We start from the raw sequence: 17,591 nt of genomic DNA on the forward strand, positions 1-17,591 counted from the left end.
TTTCTTTCAGCACACCAATGACAGATCACCATATGCAGGTAACATTACCTCCGTTCCTAGGCATCTGATAACTATGGTGCTCAACGCAGAAAGTGATTGCTGGCCGGGTCTGCCACTGCAGCACAGTCTCAGCAACCGGCTGTTATGCTGTAATATCAGCTCGCACTCCTTTTTAGGAGCAGTTATCTATCTAACTAGCTCACTTACACCACAACTGCCTGCTGTATTGTTTGGTCCCCTGATGAGACTTTTTGGTGAAACATGGCATGTCGGGATTTACAGGCTGTGTAGGTAAGGGGCAGGTTCCGGACAGGGTCGCCCTTATCAGGAGGAGCACTCTGTGGTAGGTATCATGGACAGAGTGGCAACCTGGTATGGCAACACAGGTATATATTAGGGCATGCCTACTGAATGTCCTTTTCCCAGGCTCTAGGGGCGACATTCGGATGAAAGCAGGAAACATCCTACTGTATCTCCAGAGATGGTCAAAGCATGTGGTCCAGAGGTGCCCTACCATCTGGATGCCGCCGTGCATTTTTAATATTACAACACTGTATAATTGTTTGTTGCTTACTATCTGGTGTCATCTCGGACTACATCTGATCAGGTGACACTATTTTGAGGCTTCCAATTTTGTCTTGTGTTCTATTGTTTTTGATGGTCTATCAATTTTATATACTTATTAAAAGTTAAGTTTTATTGGCAGTTCCTTCACCATTTATGATTTGTAGCTGTAAAATATGGCTTCCTACAGACCAAATCTCTGAGGTCACCACATGAAGTGGAAAAAGGGAAATGTAGAATCAGCAGAGAGTACATGTGAATTTATCAAATATCAATTAAGAGTTGAAGTTTTTAGACTTCCGGGCACTGAAATTCCCAAGTTAGACTACCATTTCTATAGTGAAAGGAATTTCCCAAATGTATGTAAACTCTGTTAAATCTTAAATATTTTTTGTCTTGATATTAACAATGAGGTACAGACTTCATGGTATACACTCACCTAAAGAATTATTAGGAACACCATACTAATACGGTGTTGGACCCCCTTTTGCCTTCAGAACTGCCTTAATTCTACGTGGCATTGATTCAACAAGGTGCTGATAGCATTCTTTAGAAATGTTGGCCCATATTGATAGGATAGCATCTTGCAGTTGATGGAGATTTGAGGGATGCACATCCAGGGCACGAAGCTCACGTTCCACCACATCCCAAAGATGCTCTATTGGGTTGAGATCTGGTGACTGTGGGGGCCATTTTATTACAGTGAACTCATTGTCATGTTCAAGAAACCAATTTGAAATGATTTGAGCTTTGTGACATGGTGCATTATCCTGCTGGAAGTAGCCATCAGAGGATGGATACATGTTCTCATTCTGTTTACGCCAAATTCGGACTCTACCATTTGAATGTCTCAACAGAAATCGAGACTCATCAGACCAGGCAACATTTTTCCAGTCTTCAACAGTCCAATTTTGGTGAGCTCGTGCAAATTGTAGCCTCTTTTTCCTATTTGTAGTGGAGTTGAGTGGTACCCGGTGGGGTCTTCTGCTGTTGTAGCCCATCCGCCTCAAGGTTGTGCGTGTTGTGGCTTCACAAATGCTTTGCTGCATACCTCGGTTGTAACGAGTGGTTATTTCAGTCAACGTTGCTCTTCTATCAGCTTGAATCAGTCGGCCCATTCTCCTCTGACCTCTAGCATCCACAAGGAATTTTTGCCCACAGGACTGCCGCATACTGGATGTTTTTCCCTTTTCACACCATTCTTTGTAAACCCTAGAAATGGTTGTGCGTGAAAATCCCAGTAACTGAGCAGATTGTGAAATACTCAGACCGGCCCGTCTGGCACCAACAACCATGCCACGCTCAAAATTGCTTAAATCACCTTTCTTTCCCATTCTGACATTCAGTTTGGAGTTCAGGAGATTGTCTTGACCAGGACCACCCCCCTAAATGCATTGAAGCAACTGCCATGTGATTGGTTGACTAGATAATTGCATTAATGAGAAATAGAACAGGTGTTCCTAATAATTCTTTAGGTGAGTGTATACTTTACCTTTTAATTAATTGCTAAACTAACATATAACTGGTATCACACCTTTTTCCTTGGATTCTTTCTTTACATTTTCTTCTGGTAAATGGATGTCCTCATATTTAGAAGTGGTCAGGCCATCTAATTGTGCGACAGAAAGTGTTACAATTATTCCACATTTCAAGGAAATAAGCAATAATATTCACATATAACATAAAATCTTCAGTTTGATAAAAAGATAAGATGTCCTTCATGGATTTAGCTCCACCTGTATGTGACTGCTTGAGTCCATAACATCCTTTATCCTACATTAATGACCCATCCTCAGGATAGATCATGAATATCAGATTGGCGGGGGGCCCGACTGCTAGCCCCTTCACTCATCAGCTGTATGAAGAGAACACATCGCTTATGCAACCGCTGTGCTCTCCTCACTGGTTACCTGTTTGAGCCGTCCCGCTGAAATGTCGACAGCAAGCAGGTAAATAGTGAGAACACAGTGCTCGCATGAGTGCTGCATTGTCTTCATGCAGCTGATCGGCAGGGGTGTTGGCAGTTGGAACCCATTGATCTGATATTGATAACCTATCCTTTGGATAGGTCATCAATGTAGGATAAGCAGACAACCCTTTTAATGAGTTTTGTACCTTGCGATAAATCTAGGAAGGTTACGTGAGCAGATAATCTTCCTCTAAACAAGCACCAACGATATAAAATGTTGATCTGGGCTTGGGTAGTCCATTTGAATGAAGAAATCATTGGCATGATGAATCGTTCCCATACAGTTTGCATATTTTCAGCAGCACTTACCCTGTTTAATCAGGGCATTGTGGGGCCACATCATCACTTATAGGACTCCATTGTTCTTCTTTACACTGAAGATAACCCCTTCGTGCTGTGCCATACATGTACTGGGAGAGTCTCTGCTCTTTGCAACTACCATACCATCTCCACTTTGCTTCACAGGACCAGGCAGTGAAAATATCATCACGCCTAACCCTGTCAATAAAAGTGAAGAGGGCGTGGTAGTTGCAGAGAGATCAGAGCCTGTAGGCGTAAGGGCTCATGCACACGAACGTACACTCACCTAAAGAATTATTAGGAACACCATACTAATACGGTGTTGGACCCCCTTTTGCCTTCAGAACTGCCTTAATTCTACGTGGCATTGATTCAACAAGGTGCTGATAGCATTCTTTAGAAATGTTGGCCCATATTGATAGGATAGCATCTTGCAGTTGATGGAGATTTGAGGGATGCACATCCAGGGCACGAAGCTCCCGTTCCACCACATCCCAAAGATGCTCTATTGGGTTGAGGTCTGGTGACTGTGGGGGTCATTTTAGTACAGTGAACTCATTGTCATGTTCAAGAAACCAATTTGAAATGATTCGAGCTTTGTGACATAGTGCATTATCCTGCTGGAAGTAGCCATCAGAGGATGGATACATGTTCTCATTCTGTTTACGCCAAATTCGGACTCTACTATTTGAATGTCTCAACAGAAATCGAGACTCATCAGACCAGGCAACATTTTTCCAGTCTTCAACAGTCCAATTTTGGTGATCTCGTGCAAATTGTAGCCTCTTTTTCCTATTTGTAGTGGAGATGAGTGGTACCCGGTGGGGTCTTCTGCTGTTGTAGCCCATCCGCCTCAAGGTTGTGCGTGTTGTGGCTTCACAAATGCTCGGTTGTAACGAGTGGTTATTTCAGTCAACGTTTCTCTTCTATCAGCTTGAATCAGTCGGCCCATTCTCCTCTGACCTCTAGCATCCACAAGGCATTTTTGCCCACAGGACTGCCGCATACTGGATGTTTTTCCCTTTTCACACTATTCTTTGTAAACGCTAGAAATGGTTGTGCGTGAAAATCCCAGTAACTGAGCAGATTGTGAAATACTCAGACCGGCCCGTCTGGCACCAACAACCATGCCACGCTCAAAATAGCTTAAATCACCTCTCTTTCCCATTCTGACATTCAGTTTGGAGTTCAGGAGATTGTCTTAACCAGGACCACACCCCTAAATGCATTGAAGCAACTGCCATGTGACTGGTTGACTAGATAATTGCATTAATGATAAATAGAACCGGTGTTCCTAATAATTCTTTAGGTGAGTGTACAGGGAGTGCAGAATTATTAGGCAAGTTGTATTTTTGAGGATTAATTTTATTATTGAACAACAACCATGTTCTCAATGAACCCAAAAAACTCATTAATATCAAAGCTGAATATTTTTGGAAGTAGTTTTTAGTTTTAGCTATTTTAGGGGGATATCTGTGTGTGCAGGTGACTATTACTGTGCATAATTATTAGGCAACTTAACAAAAAACAAATATATACCCATTTCAATTATTTATTTTTACCAGTGAAACCAATATAACATCTCAACATTCACAAATATACATTTCTGACATTCAAAAACAAAACAAAAACAAATCAGTGACCAATATAGCCACCTTTCTTTGCAAGGACACTCAAAAGCCTGCCATCCATGGATTCTGTCAGTGTTTTGATCTGTTCACCATCAACATTGCGTGCAGCAGCAACCACAGCCTCCCAGACACTGTTCAGAGAGGTGTACTGTTTTCCCTCCTTGTAAATCTCACATTTGATGATAGACCACAGGTTCTCAATGGGGTTCAGATCAGGTGAACAAGGAGGCCATGTCATTAGATTTTCTTCTTTTATACCCTTTCTTGCCAGCCACGCTGTGGAGTACTTGGACGCGTGTGATGGAGCATTGTCCTGCATGAAAATCATGTTTTTCTTGAAGGATGCAGATTTCTTCCTGTACCACTGCTTGAAGAAGGTGTCTTCCAGAAACTGGCAGTAGGACTGGGAGTTGAGCTTGACTCCATCCTCAACCTGAAAAGGCCCCACAAGCTTATCTTTGATGATACCAGCCCAAACCAGTACTCCACCTCCACCTTGCTGGCGTCTGAGTCGGACTGGAGCTCTCTGCCCTTTACCAATCCAGCCACGGGCCCATCCATCTGGCCCATCAAGACTCGCTCTCATTTCATCAGTCCATAAAACCTTAGAAAAATCAGTCTTGAGATATTTCTTGGGCCAGTCTTGACGTTTCAGCTTGTGTGTCTTGTTCAGTGGTGGTCGTCTTTCAGCCTTTCTTACCTTGGCCATGTCTCTGAGTATTGCACACCTTGTGCTTTTGGGCACTCCAGTGATGTTGCAGCTCTGAAATATGGCCAAACTGGTGGCAAGTGGCATCTTGGCAGCTGCACGCTTGACTTTTCTCAGTTCATGGGCAGTTATTTTGCGCCTTGGTTTTTCCACACGCTTCTTGCGACCCTGTTGACTATTTTGAATGAAACGCTTGATTGTTCGATGATCACGCTTCAGAAGCTTTGCAATTTTAAGAGTGCTGCATCCCTCTGCAAGATATCTCACTATTTTTGACTTTTCTGAGCCTGTCAAGTCCTTTTTTTGACCCATTTTGCCAAAGGAAAGGAAGTTGCCTAATAATTATGCACACCTAATATAGGGTGTTGATGTCATTAGACCACACCCCTTCTCATTACAGAGATGCACATCACCTAATATGCTTAATTGGTAGTAGGCTTTCGAGCCTATACAGCTTGGAGTAAGACAACATGCATAAAGAGGATGATGTGGTCAAAATACTCATTTGCCTAATAATTCTGCACGCAGTGTATTTTCTTTCCGTGTCCGTTCCGTTTTTTTTTTTGCAGACTGAATGTGGAACTATTCATTTCAATGGGTCCGCAAAAAAAAACGGAAGTTACTCTGTGTGCAATCCGTTTCCGTATTTCCTTTCTGCAAAAAAATAGAACATGTCCTATTATTGTCCGCATTATGGACAAGGATAGGACTGTTCTATTAGGGGCCAGCTGTTCCGTAAAATATGGAATGCACATGGACGTCATCTGTATTTTTTGCGGATCCGTTTTTGCGGACCGCAAATTACATACGGTTGTGTGCATGAGGTCTAATGGCCCCCTGTTGCTTCCTTAGGCTCATTTGTCTTTTGCATATATTAAAGCATCATTTTCTCAGTAATGCAGGCACATATGAACATAAGACCAACACAGATGCCTTCAGCTGCCAAGTGCATATTGAACAAGTCAGCCAGTTTCATAGGTAGAAATCTGCTGACCGATGCCCTTAAATTTGTTAGTGTGTGCGACAGAGCTGTGTGTGTATAATGTGCCTACTGCACTGCTGAGTGTATTATCTACTGCAGCTAGGAGGCTGCCGTAGTTTTAAGTGTGTCGGACAGCCGGAATCTGGCCAAATAAATATATGAGAGGCGAGGGCATCTGCATATATTTAGCCTATCTTTTCTAGCAGCATGTGTGGGGAATCAAGGCTGGCGTACAATATGCCGGTGTTGATAAATTTCCCCAATGTGCGTATTGCACTGCTGTCAGTGAGTATAATGAGCGTAATTCAGTTCTGTGTGTGTACAATGTGCATGATGTAGAGCTGTGTGCGTTTTTGTATAATGTCATGCCCATGGAGAATAAGAAAAAAACCCACAAAAATAAAAAAAATCTAGCAGAACAAGCACCTCTGAGGAACTACAGAAGACATTCTCTTGGATAGGCACATTTAATGACATGACCACAATGCTGTTTGTTACAATGGTCAGCAGATGACACACTAAAGTTCAGGGGAGCTGACCAAAACTAATAACTCCCTCTACGCTAGACCTCAAAGTTAGTGATCTTGACCCCTCCACTTAATTAAACCACCAGGAAAGGTGTTTTTTTTTTCATTTTTTGTTGTCTAAATCTAATAGTCAGAAAAAATATGGTAATTCATTGCTAAAGTAATATAGAACCAGTATATATGAGAAGGCAAAAATCTTTTAAATCCTTTTTTCTCCACTATATTCACTTTAGAAAATAAACCGTCAGATGAAATGCAGAATGTCAAAGTAAAAACTCCCCATTAAAAGCACCCTGTCTGACCCAGGAAGAAGTGCAGCGGCGTCTTAAAAAGATTAAAATAGACAAATTGCTGGGACCAGATGGCATACACCACCGTATCCTAAGAGAATTAAGTAATGTCATAGCCAGAACCTTATTTCTGATATTTAAGGACTCTATACTGACAGGGAGTGTTCCACAAGATTGACGCATAGCAAATGTGGTGCTAATATTCAAAAAGGGTCCAAAAACAGATCCCGGAAACTATAGGCCGGTAAGTTTAACATCTGTCATGGATAAACTGTTTGATGGTTTTCTAAGTGATGCTATTCTGGAGTATCTCAATAAAAATAAGCGTATAACACTGTATTAGCATGGTTTCACAAGGGATCAGTCATGTCTAACTAATTTAATCAGTTTCTATGAGGAGGTAAGTTCTAGACTTGACGGCAGCTAATCAATGGATGTCATATATCTTGACTTCTCCAAAGCATTTGATGCTGTACCACATAAAAGGTTAGTATATAAAATGAGAATGCTTGGACTGGGATAAAATGTCTGTATGTGGGTATGTAACTGGCTCAGTAATAGAAAACAGAATGTGGTTATTAACGGTACACACTCAGATTGGGTCATCGTCACCAGTGGGGTACCACAGGGGTCAGTATTGGGAACTATTGTCTTCAATATATTTAATAAATTTCTGTTTTACATTATGACACTAAACTGTTTAAAGTAATTAATACAAAAGTGGACAGTATACTGCTGCAGATGGATCTGGATAGAATGGAGACTTGGGCAGAGAAGTGGCAGATGAGGTTTAATGCTGACAAATGTAAGGTTATGCACATGGGAAGGAATAATGCAAGTCAAGAGTACATACTAAATGGTAAAATACTGAGTAACACTGACATGGAAAAAGACTTAGGAGTTTAAGTGGACAGCAAACTAAACTGTAGAAACTAGTGCTGCCAAGGCCAATAAGATAATGGGTTCCATCAAAAGGCCTGAGGAGGTGGTGATGGTGAATTGACTAAAAGAGTTCAAGAGAGGCCTGGATGTATTTCGAGAGTGTAATAATTAGGGATGAGCGAATCGACTTCGGATGAAAGATCCGAAGTCGATTCGCATAAAACTCTGTACAGTATTAAAATGTATTGGCTCTGATGAGCCGAAGTTATAGCTTTGCGAAGTCTTGCGAGACATCACGCAATAACTTCATAAATTAAATTTGTATTGTAAAAAAACATTTCCCAAACTCTGATTCGGTTCCAAGGTACCACTTCTAGAGTTCGGGAAATGTTTTTTTACAGTACAAATTAATTTATGAAGTTATTGCGAAGTCTCGCGAGACTTCGCGAAGCAATAACTTTGGCTCATCGGAGCCAATACATTTTAATACTGTACGGAGCTCCTGCTCCGTACAGTATAAGAATGAAGTTTTATGCAAATCGACTTCGGATGTTGTATCCGAAGTCGATTCGCTCATCACAAGTTGGTAAGGCTGATTAGTCAGCCTGCATTTGTGGGAGGGGCGGAGGCCCTTCATATACGAGCCACACCCTCACTTCCAGGCGTGTGTTTTCAGGTGCACAGCTGCCGCTGGGTGTCATTAGCAAACTAGCTTCTCTGGTGGTAGGAGTCTTTCTTTGCAGCATGGAGCCAGAATAGAGCTTGTTGTTTTGCTCTCTGCTACCGTAGTATGCAAGCGCCATACAATGTAAGTAGGTTGGGCCGGGGCCGTCTCTCCTGGCCGGTCAGAACCGATTTTGCTAGCGAACGGGAGGCTTTGCCTCAGAATCTGCTACCTCAGGTTTGTTCGTTGGGCCTAAATACTTCTATTTTCTTTTCAACTTTGTTTGTTGGTAATAGGAGTTAGTTCCTATAAATCTTACAAGATTCACTTTGCTTCGTTCGTCTCGTATGAAAAGTTACTTCAGCCGGTTTGCTGTAAAGAAATAGTTACCCGGGCTGCACGTGACGTCATGTTTGGAAATCGGACGCAGCGTTTATTGTTTAGGCCTCTTGCTGTAGCTGTAGCTGTTCCTTGCCATGTGTCTGCCCCGCTACCACCATCTTTAGACTTCATGTATTTCACTGCTCCATGTACTTAAAAACCCTGCCGCACTTTCATGCTCTGCTGTTATCCTGAGCGGCATTTACACTTTCGGCTTTTATTTCATGTCTTATGCTGCATCCGCACGTCCTTACTGTCCTGCACTTTTCTACTCTGGGTTCGTATTCACTCAGATTGGTCTCACATTCAAGCTGCGGTCACCTGTTGGCTGTTACATCTCATTCCGTCCCCAGCCGACAGCCGGATCCGTATTACACGCCTGTTATCACATGTTGTATACTCGGCTCACAGCCATAGCTGCTACTGTTACTCCGTTTTCATGCTCTGGATGCACCACCCTGGTGTTCCCACCTTGCTCCACTCACAACCAGAGCTGCGTTTATACCAAATTTCATGCTTTGCTTATACCCAATGTTGTGTTCACACTTCTACTGCTACACCAGGTCGTATACCCCACTCACCAAAGCCGCTTTCCATGTCTGCTGTCACATCAAGTTAATATTCTGTTCACATCCAAAGCTGCGTCCGCATGTCTGCTTTCACATCTTGTCCTATACTCCTTTCACTACTAGAGCTGCGTCCACGTGTCTGGTTTCGCATCACGTCAATACTCTGCTCACTTTCAGGTTGCATTTATACGTCTGCCATGCTTTTCATGCGCTACCCATACTCAGAGCTGCGCCCATACCATGTTTTTTAGGTACCACTCACATCCAAAGCTGCATTCACCCATTTATTGTTACATCATGTGTTGTACTCTGCTCCCACTCAAAGCTACATTCTCCTGTTCATTGCTACGTCATGGTTTTGCTCAATCTCACCGGGGCAGTCTCCTTTTACTTTTGGTTCGTATTCACTCAGATTGGTCTCCTGCCCCAGTTCACCAAACAGCTCCTCAGCAGAGGTCAGTGGGCCAGTAAGTTTCCTGCTATGTTTTCACAGCTGTTTATTTGTTTGTCACGATAAGAGACTTCTCTTAGCGAACTTGCAATGCCTCAGGCTCTTGTTTTTTCTCCCATCTCTGTTTCAATTTCATGTTTACGTTTATGGTTCGCGGTGGTTAGTGTTTTATGTATGCACGTGCTTCGGATTACTAATGTCTATATTTTTATGTTTCAAAAGGTATTTATTGAGTTTTGCATATAAAAAGAAAACACCATGACAATAATGATAGAAAAATCAAAAGAAGTTATCACATGAAAATAAAACATCTCTTGGGTACAATGTAGTAGGGTTACATATAATTAGGGATTGGGAAATGTAGCAGGAAGTCAATCTAATGTCTATATTTTTAACGCCTGTTGGCAGTCATCTTCCTTAGGCCACCTTCTAGCCAATCCAATCATTCAAGTCGCTTCTATGCCATCAGGTCCGGCTTACGTTTTAATTACTTATCGTCACCGCAACGTCATCCCTCTGTCTTCGGGGGCCCTATGACTGAACCGGCCTCATGGCTCCGGGGGCCCCATGACCGCTTTTTTTGTTAGGGGTACGACATGGTTGTAGGCTGGTTTGTGTTCCAGGTTTTCTGTTGGAGGGGGTCATGGTTATGCGAGTCCCCAAGGCATTCTGGTGCTGCATAAGTGGTTTATTAAAAAAAAATAATAAAAAATAAAATAAAATTATCATAAGAGGCTCGCACGAGTGGCTCTTTGCTTATAGGACCTCACGACTGGCATCGTCATTTGTAGTGCACGGTCATCTGATACTTGTTCCGCTATAAGAGGCTCTCACGCATGGCTCCCGCCATAAGAGGCTCTCACGCATGGCTCCCGCCATAAGAGGCTCTCACGCATGGCTCCCGCCATAAGGGTCTCTCACGCATGGCTCCCGCCATAAGGGTCTCTCACGCATGGCTCCCGCCATAAGGGTCTCTCACGCATGGCTCCCGCCATAAGGGTCTCTCACGCATGGCTCCCGCCATAAGGGTCTCTCACGCATGGATCCCGCCATAAGGGTCTCTCACGCATGGCTCCCGCCATAAGGGTCTCTCACGCATGGCTCCCGCCATAAGGGTCTCTCACGCATGGCTGCCGCCATAAGGGTCTCTCGCGCATGGCTGCCGCCATAAGGGTCTCTCGCGCATGGCTCCCGCCATAAGGGTCTCTCGCGCATGGCTCCCGCCATAAGGGTCTCTCACGCATGGCTCCCTCCATAAGGCTCCCGCCATAAGGGTCTCTCACGCATGGCTCTTGGCTTAGAGGATTTCACAATTGTCATCGACATTGGTAGGTCATACGGCCATCTGATACTATTTTCCATGGCACACCTTTCAGAAGTTTTCTTTTGTTCATTTATATTTTACAGATTAGTACTTGCGGTTCATTTCAGCCTCATTTCATTAAGAAGCTTTACCCCATGTCTTTGTCTTTCTAGGTTATCGAGTCCCGGTTGATTACTAAACCCATTGGGTTAAGCCCCAATCTTTTCCCCAGCCGGCTGCCCGGCCCCATGGGCCCCTGGTGGTTGCTTCGGCCCCATGGCTTCAGGGGTCCGACCAATGGTTGTCTGTCCACCTGTGAAGCTATGCTTTTGAATGACTCATATCTTTACCTGCTTGCCAGCTTATGTTATTCAGGTTTAATTTTAGTTTATGCCCGTTATCTCCATTTTCTGTCACGTTTCCCTTCGTCTTTTCAGGTCATGCAGTTGAACTCCTATTGGGGTCACCTTCCACGTCGGTCAGGTCTTGTTCCTAACGATATTTCGCCTTGCATGTTATTCAGGCCACGTAGTTTATCTTAGGTATCGCCTGCCACATCGGTCAGGCTCATGGTTTAATTTCACCTGCACCTTATTCAGGTCAGTTTTTATAGTCATAATTATAAAAAAAAAATATATATTAATAATAACTCGGCCCCATGGCTTCGGGGGCCCGATGACCGCTTCGGCCCCATGGCTTCGGGGGCCCGATGACCGCTTCGGCCCCATGGCTTCGGGGGCCCGATGATCGCTTCGGCCCCATGGCTTCAGGGGCCCGATGACCGCTTCGGCCCCATGGCTTCGGGGGCCCGATGACCGCTTCGGCCCCATGGCTTCGCGGGCCCGATGACCGCTTCGGCCCCATGGCTTCGGGGGCCCGATGACCGCTTCGGCCCCATGGCTTCAGGGGCCCGATGACCGCTTCGGCCCCATGGCTTCGGGGGCCTGATGACTGCTTCGGCCCCATGGCTTCGGGGGCCCGATGACCGCTTCGGCCCCATGGCTTCGGGGGCCCGATGACAGCTTCGGCCCCATGGCTTCGGGGGCCCGATGACCGCTTCGGCCCCATGGCTTCGGGGGCCCGATGACCGCTTCGGCCCCATGGCTTCGGGGGCCCGATGACCGCTTCGGCCCCATGGCTTCGGGGGCCCGATGACCGCTTCGGCCCCATGGCTTCGGGGGCCCGATGACAGCTTCGGCCCCATGGCTTCGGGGGCCCGATGACAGCTTCGGCCCCATGGCTTCGGGGGCCCGATGACAGCTTTGGCCCCATGGCTTCGGGGGCCCGATGACTGTTTTCAGTCCTGCTGGGCTGATTGCCTGGTTGGTTGTCCATCTGTGCATCTGGGCTGATTTGGCCCCTATGTATCGCATACATACCTGCTTCCCTAATTTCCTAATAATCCATGTTGATTGCTCACTTTATGTTTTGACCGCAAACTGGTCCGGTTCTCCCTACAGCATCATTGTCATGTCTTGCGCAGATATTTCATCTTTCTTTAATTGTTCATGCTTTCGTTCAGGTCCTGCCAGAGGAAGGACAAGTAGGGCAATTCCCTCTAACATTTCAGTCTCTGATCGTAGTCGATCATATCTTGTCAACCAGGTCCCTGCGCAAAGTCTTTGCCTTTTTACCACGACCAGGAATTCATTTTCGCCGGTAACTTCATTGCATTGCATTCCCTCACTCATGGGAGGGCATAGACAGAATCTTGTATATTATGGCTTCGTAGCTTCTTGCCGCACTAACCTCAGACTCCCTACAACCACGTTGAATGGGATTTTGGACAAAGTCCAGCATTTCCTCACGGTAGAAGATTCAGATAGTAGGTCGGTCTTCACGTCTCAAGCGTTAAAACAATTCTCAGGGGCTCACAGAACAACGCGCGGACCACGGCTAGCAGTTAGCTGTTGTCTGGGGAACTATTCAAGGACTCTCTTCCTATCTACATGGTTCTTTTTGGCCCTCATTCCTGCATAGTCTAGGCAGTTAGGTTGCGGTCCCACGATCTGAGGCTAGGGCATTGCCAGTACTCTCACTAGAACCAAACTTTACTAGTTTCAGTTGGTTTTTATGATCCATTTCACAACGTATTCCCGGTCCTCCATTCCGCTTTGGAGCAGTATCCGCAATATTGAGCGTCATGTCTCTGGCCTTGTCATCCACAAGATGGGTTGTAGGTCTCCTACTGGTCTTGCCTCAAATACCCCGAATTTTCGCTCGAGATCCCTGACGCCTTGCAGTTGGCTTGGGGATTAGTTTGCACATGCCATTCGAATTCCTTTTCTACCCTACTTGGCTTGGTTTTTGCCCACTTATAGGCCTACCCACGATCATGGCTTAGGGCACACAACAAGCCATTTAGTCAGGTCAGCTAAGACACGCCTAGCTGGGTCAGGTTGTTCCCGTTGTTTCTCTCCCTCGGGTTCTTCGGATACCTCTTGGCCGTAGCCATGACCACAAGTTGGTAAGGCTGATTAGTCAGCCTGCATTTGTGGGAGGGGTGGAGGCCCTTCATATACGAGCCACACCCTCACTTCCAGGCGTGTTTTTTCAGGTGCCCCACCCTCCCTCCCTTATCTTCTCATTTCCACAGGGTATGCCCACTTATAGGCCTACCCACGATCATGGCTTAGGGCACACAACAAGCCATTTAGTCAGGTCAGCTAAGACACGCCTAGCTGGGTCAGGTTGTTCCCGTTGTTTCTCTCCCTCGGGTTCTTCGGATACCTCTTGGCCGTAGCCATGACCACAAGTAGTAATATGACAGGTTATAGTTATTAGATTTCTGGATAGGTCGTTGATCCAGGGACTTATTCTGATTGCCTGATTGGAGTCCCCTTAAATGAGGAAAATTGGCTTTATTGCCTTCCTCTGGATCAACTTGCAGGATAACAGGTTGTAAGGCTTTTTTCAGCCTTACAAACTATGTTATTATGTTACTATGTTATACCTTTTTCAGTGGATTTTTTCTTGACATTTTCTTCTGGTAAATGTATTTCTTCATGACTAGAAGTGGTCACATCATCTAAGTTTGCAACGAAAGGTAGAAAAGTGTTAAGATTATAACACATTAAAAGGATCCAGTAATACCGCAATAATTTTTGCTGAAATCTTCAGTTTTAATAAAAGGATTAAATGCCAGTCATGGATTTGGCTCCACCTGTATGTAACTGCCTGAGGGAGGAGTCCATAACATCCTATAATAAGTTGTAACCTAAGTTGTAATACATTTTTTAACTTGTGCGGACGTTTATGGGCCTATTATCGCTAGCAGAAGTCTTCACCTTAACAAGCACCAACAATATAAAATGCTGATCTGAGCTTTTTTGGTCTAAAGCAATAATTTGTATGATCTTTCATCCCCATACAGTTTCATATTGTCAGCAGCACATCTCCTTTTATGGTGATTTTTCATATAAAAGATGTGTGTTGTAGAAAGTTCTTAAAGAGGTTTTCTGAGATCATTAAAAATCTTGGACAACTTTTACATCAGCCTAAAATTAAAATTAAAATGTCCTATACTCAACCATTACTACAGTACCATACTCTGAAGAGCTACTCCAGTACTCCTTGCCACAGTTTGTTTAGTTCAGGTGCCGCATCTCTGCAGATCGCTATGTACTCATCAACACTGAAGTGCACAGTGATGTACAGGGAGGCAGCACCTGACTGCTGCAGCCAATCACTCTCCTCAGCTGTAGAAGTCTGAGGACAGTTGCTGGTTGCAGCGGTCATGTACAGTATGCTCGCATGTCATCGCTGCTCTTTGTAAACAAACAGTAAGGAGTACTGGAGGAGCACCACAGAGAATGGTGCCAGAGGAAGGGATAGTATATGACGACTTTTAATGTTAAGCTACAGCAGGAGCGGTCCGAAATTATTTTGTATATGCCCTTTAAGGATCTTCTTATCTGTATTACTTTTTATGCTTAATGTATATGTGTCACATCCAGTTAAGGATCAGTGCATCCTCTAGTCTCCAACCCACCACTGTCCCCCAAGCAGTGGCCCCCAACTGAGGAGCGTTCCCTCCACTGCTAAGTGCATGGGGCAGAATAATGAACAAAGAAAAGTAAGGCAGGCCAAAAACCAGAATAGGAAACAGGAATAGAGTCAGTATCTAAAAGTGAACCAATAACCAGCCATAATCCAGACCAGAGAGTAATGTCAGGAGCAACACTGGAAGATGTCGCGCTCATCCACAGGAAGCCAGGAGCCCGGACCTCGCCCTGAACCTTAGGCGCACAGCAGATTCCAATAAGAAGAAAGACGGTCCAGCTTCACTGAAAAATACTTGAGGCTTTATTTAATCCCGTGCAGATAAAAACCAACACACAGCAATGCAGAAAAAATGCAGAGAGTAATGTCAGTACCAGAAACACAGAGTCAATACCTTGCAGGATCAATACCAGGATATCACGTCAAAACACTTATCGGCAGGCAAAGGCATAGTCAGAGACAAAAACCAGGTGTAAGGTCCAGAAATCCACAAAATACAGAAAATGCTAGTGAGGGGTATAGACTAATCACAGGTAACTGACCAGCAGCTTGCCTGTTTAAACAAACATTGGATGTCAGCCTGGATGCTGATTGGTCAGATGTGCCACCCAAAGGTGACGCCAGTGCGCACAGGACGCCAGAGTTTATCCTGATTGGCCTGACATCCCTGCAGATCATTAGACCAGACCGCCCTGCAGCTCGGCCTGGTTGTCCTGGTAACCAAATGCTGGTGACACTGCAGATCAGAGAGTGCGCTCAGTGAGGCAGTATGGACAGGCAAGTATGTGATCATATGAAGGTGCATTACATGCTCCTCTGTACATTAAGTGATAACTTACCTTTGTCAGCATTTCCTTTCTTTGGATCCTCAATGTGACTTTTCTGCACCTCTTGCTCAGGGACATTTTTCTCCTCTGAAAACAAGAAACATATGAATCTGTATATTATAAAAAACACAAAAAACAAAATAGAGCTCAAGAAAGAAGGTCAAAACCATAAATAAAAAGTCCAGATTACTGGGTTTATAGACCTTCTTTTCCTATCATATGAGATTTGTGACCATATAGTGTGCACATACTGTTGAATATGTATATATCTTTTACTTACCTTTTGATGGGGTAACTGGTTAGGGGGCTTCTACTGGAAAGAGGTGAAGGAATTATGCTAAATAATTCACTGCTATTAGACCATCGATTTAATCAGGTTTCATTTTCTTTCTTAGATCTCTCCACTACCTTTTGGTTACTAATATTATTTATATTTAAGTATATTCACATCAATGACTATCCCTACTTAGAGCTTTATTCAGTGCTATAATTTTATATGACAACCCCTAACCCATCAGGTTATAATTATGAAAGTCAAGTGGGTGTACAACCTCTACTACACCTACTGATAGTTAGGGGTCCTTTTCTCCCCATTCTCAGCTGAAGAACAGGACAAGCACGTGCTCTCCCTCCTCAACTGGAAATGGTGAAAACAAAAAGGACCCTTCATCTAGACTCCCTTTTACATGAATTCTAATTGATGGGTTATAAAATATGTCATGGGATATCAGCTTTAAAGGCATTTTTTGGGACATTTATATTGGATGGCCTATCCTTAGGGTAGGTCAGTGGTCGGCAAAGTGCGGCTCGCGAGCCACAAGCGGCTCTTTAGATCCTTCAATGCGGCTCTTCGGTGCGGGCTGGCGGGTGGGCGGCCGCGCAGCCATATCGCGCCGCTCAAGCTGCTTGCAAAATGTCCGTCATGCGCCTCCTGCCCCATCTGCTCCTTCCACTTTATGAATAAAGTAGGCAGGCGGGGCAGGAGGCGCATGACGGAGGGAGAGATGTCACGCTGCGCACAGCAGCAGAAGGGCGGGCAGCGGCGCTCTAGTTCGGCTGCCCACTGCCGGGCATGTGACGAATGGTGAAGAGGCCGCCACTCAGGAGGAGCGAAATGTCCTGCAGCAGAAAGGTAGGAGCTGCCCCCATGGTGTGCACAGCACCGGGCACTGCACCGGCCTCGCCGCAAGTGTCCCTGATCCTCCCTTCCCCCCACTAATACATTACTTTACTTACTGGAAGGCACTTATGGGGGATATCTGTGGAGGGCACTTATGGTGGATATCTGTGGAGGGCACTTATGGGGGATATCTGTGGAGGGCACTTATGGGGGATATCTGTGGATGACGCACTTATGGGGGATATCTGTGGATGACGCACTTATGGGGATATCTGTGGATGACGCACTTATGGGGGATATCTGTGGAGGGCACTTATGGGGGATATCTGTGGAGGGCACTTATGGGGGATATCTGTGGAGGGCACTTATGGGGGATATCTGTGGAGGGCACTTATGGGGGATATCTGTGGATGACACATA

General features: G+C 44.9%; 1 protein-coding gene across 3 annotated transcripts in view; it reads right to left on the bottom strand.

The window, feature by feature from the left end:
• Window positions 1-17,591, bottom strand: part of LOC120995749 (interferon-induced very large GTPase 1-like) — an 86,406-nt gene that overhangs the window by 5,422 nt on the left and 63,393 nt on the right. For 2 of the 3 annotated variants that reach the window (XM_040425148.1, XM_040425147.1), the window contains exons 5-7: window positions 16,064-16,138; window positions 14,176-14,250; window positions 2,099-2,173 (exon numbers count right to left, since the gene is read on the bottom strand). In XM_040425148.1, coding sequence (XP_040281082.1) covers window positions 2,099-2,173; window positions 14,176-14,250; window positions 16,064-16,138 — 225 coding nt within the window. The remainder of the gene's footprint in view (window positions 1-2,098; window positions 2,174-14,175; window positions 14,251-16,063; window positions 16,139-17,591) is intronic. The other variant, XM_040425149.1, reaches the window with a different exon arrangement.

Source organism: Bufo bufo, chromosome 3 (genome assembly GCF_905171765.1).
Source record: "Bufo bufo chromosome 3, aBufBuf1.1, whole genome shotgun sequence".
Classification (NCBI taxonomy): Eukaryota; Metazoa; Chordata; class Amphibia; order Anura; family Bufonidae; genus Bufo; species Bufo bufo.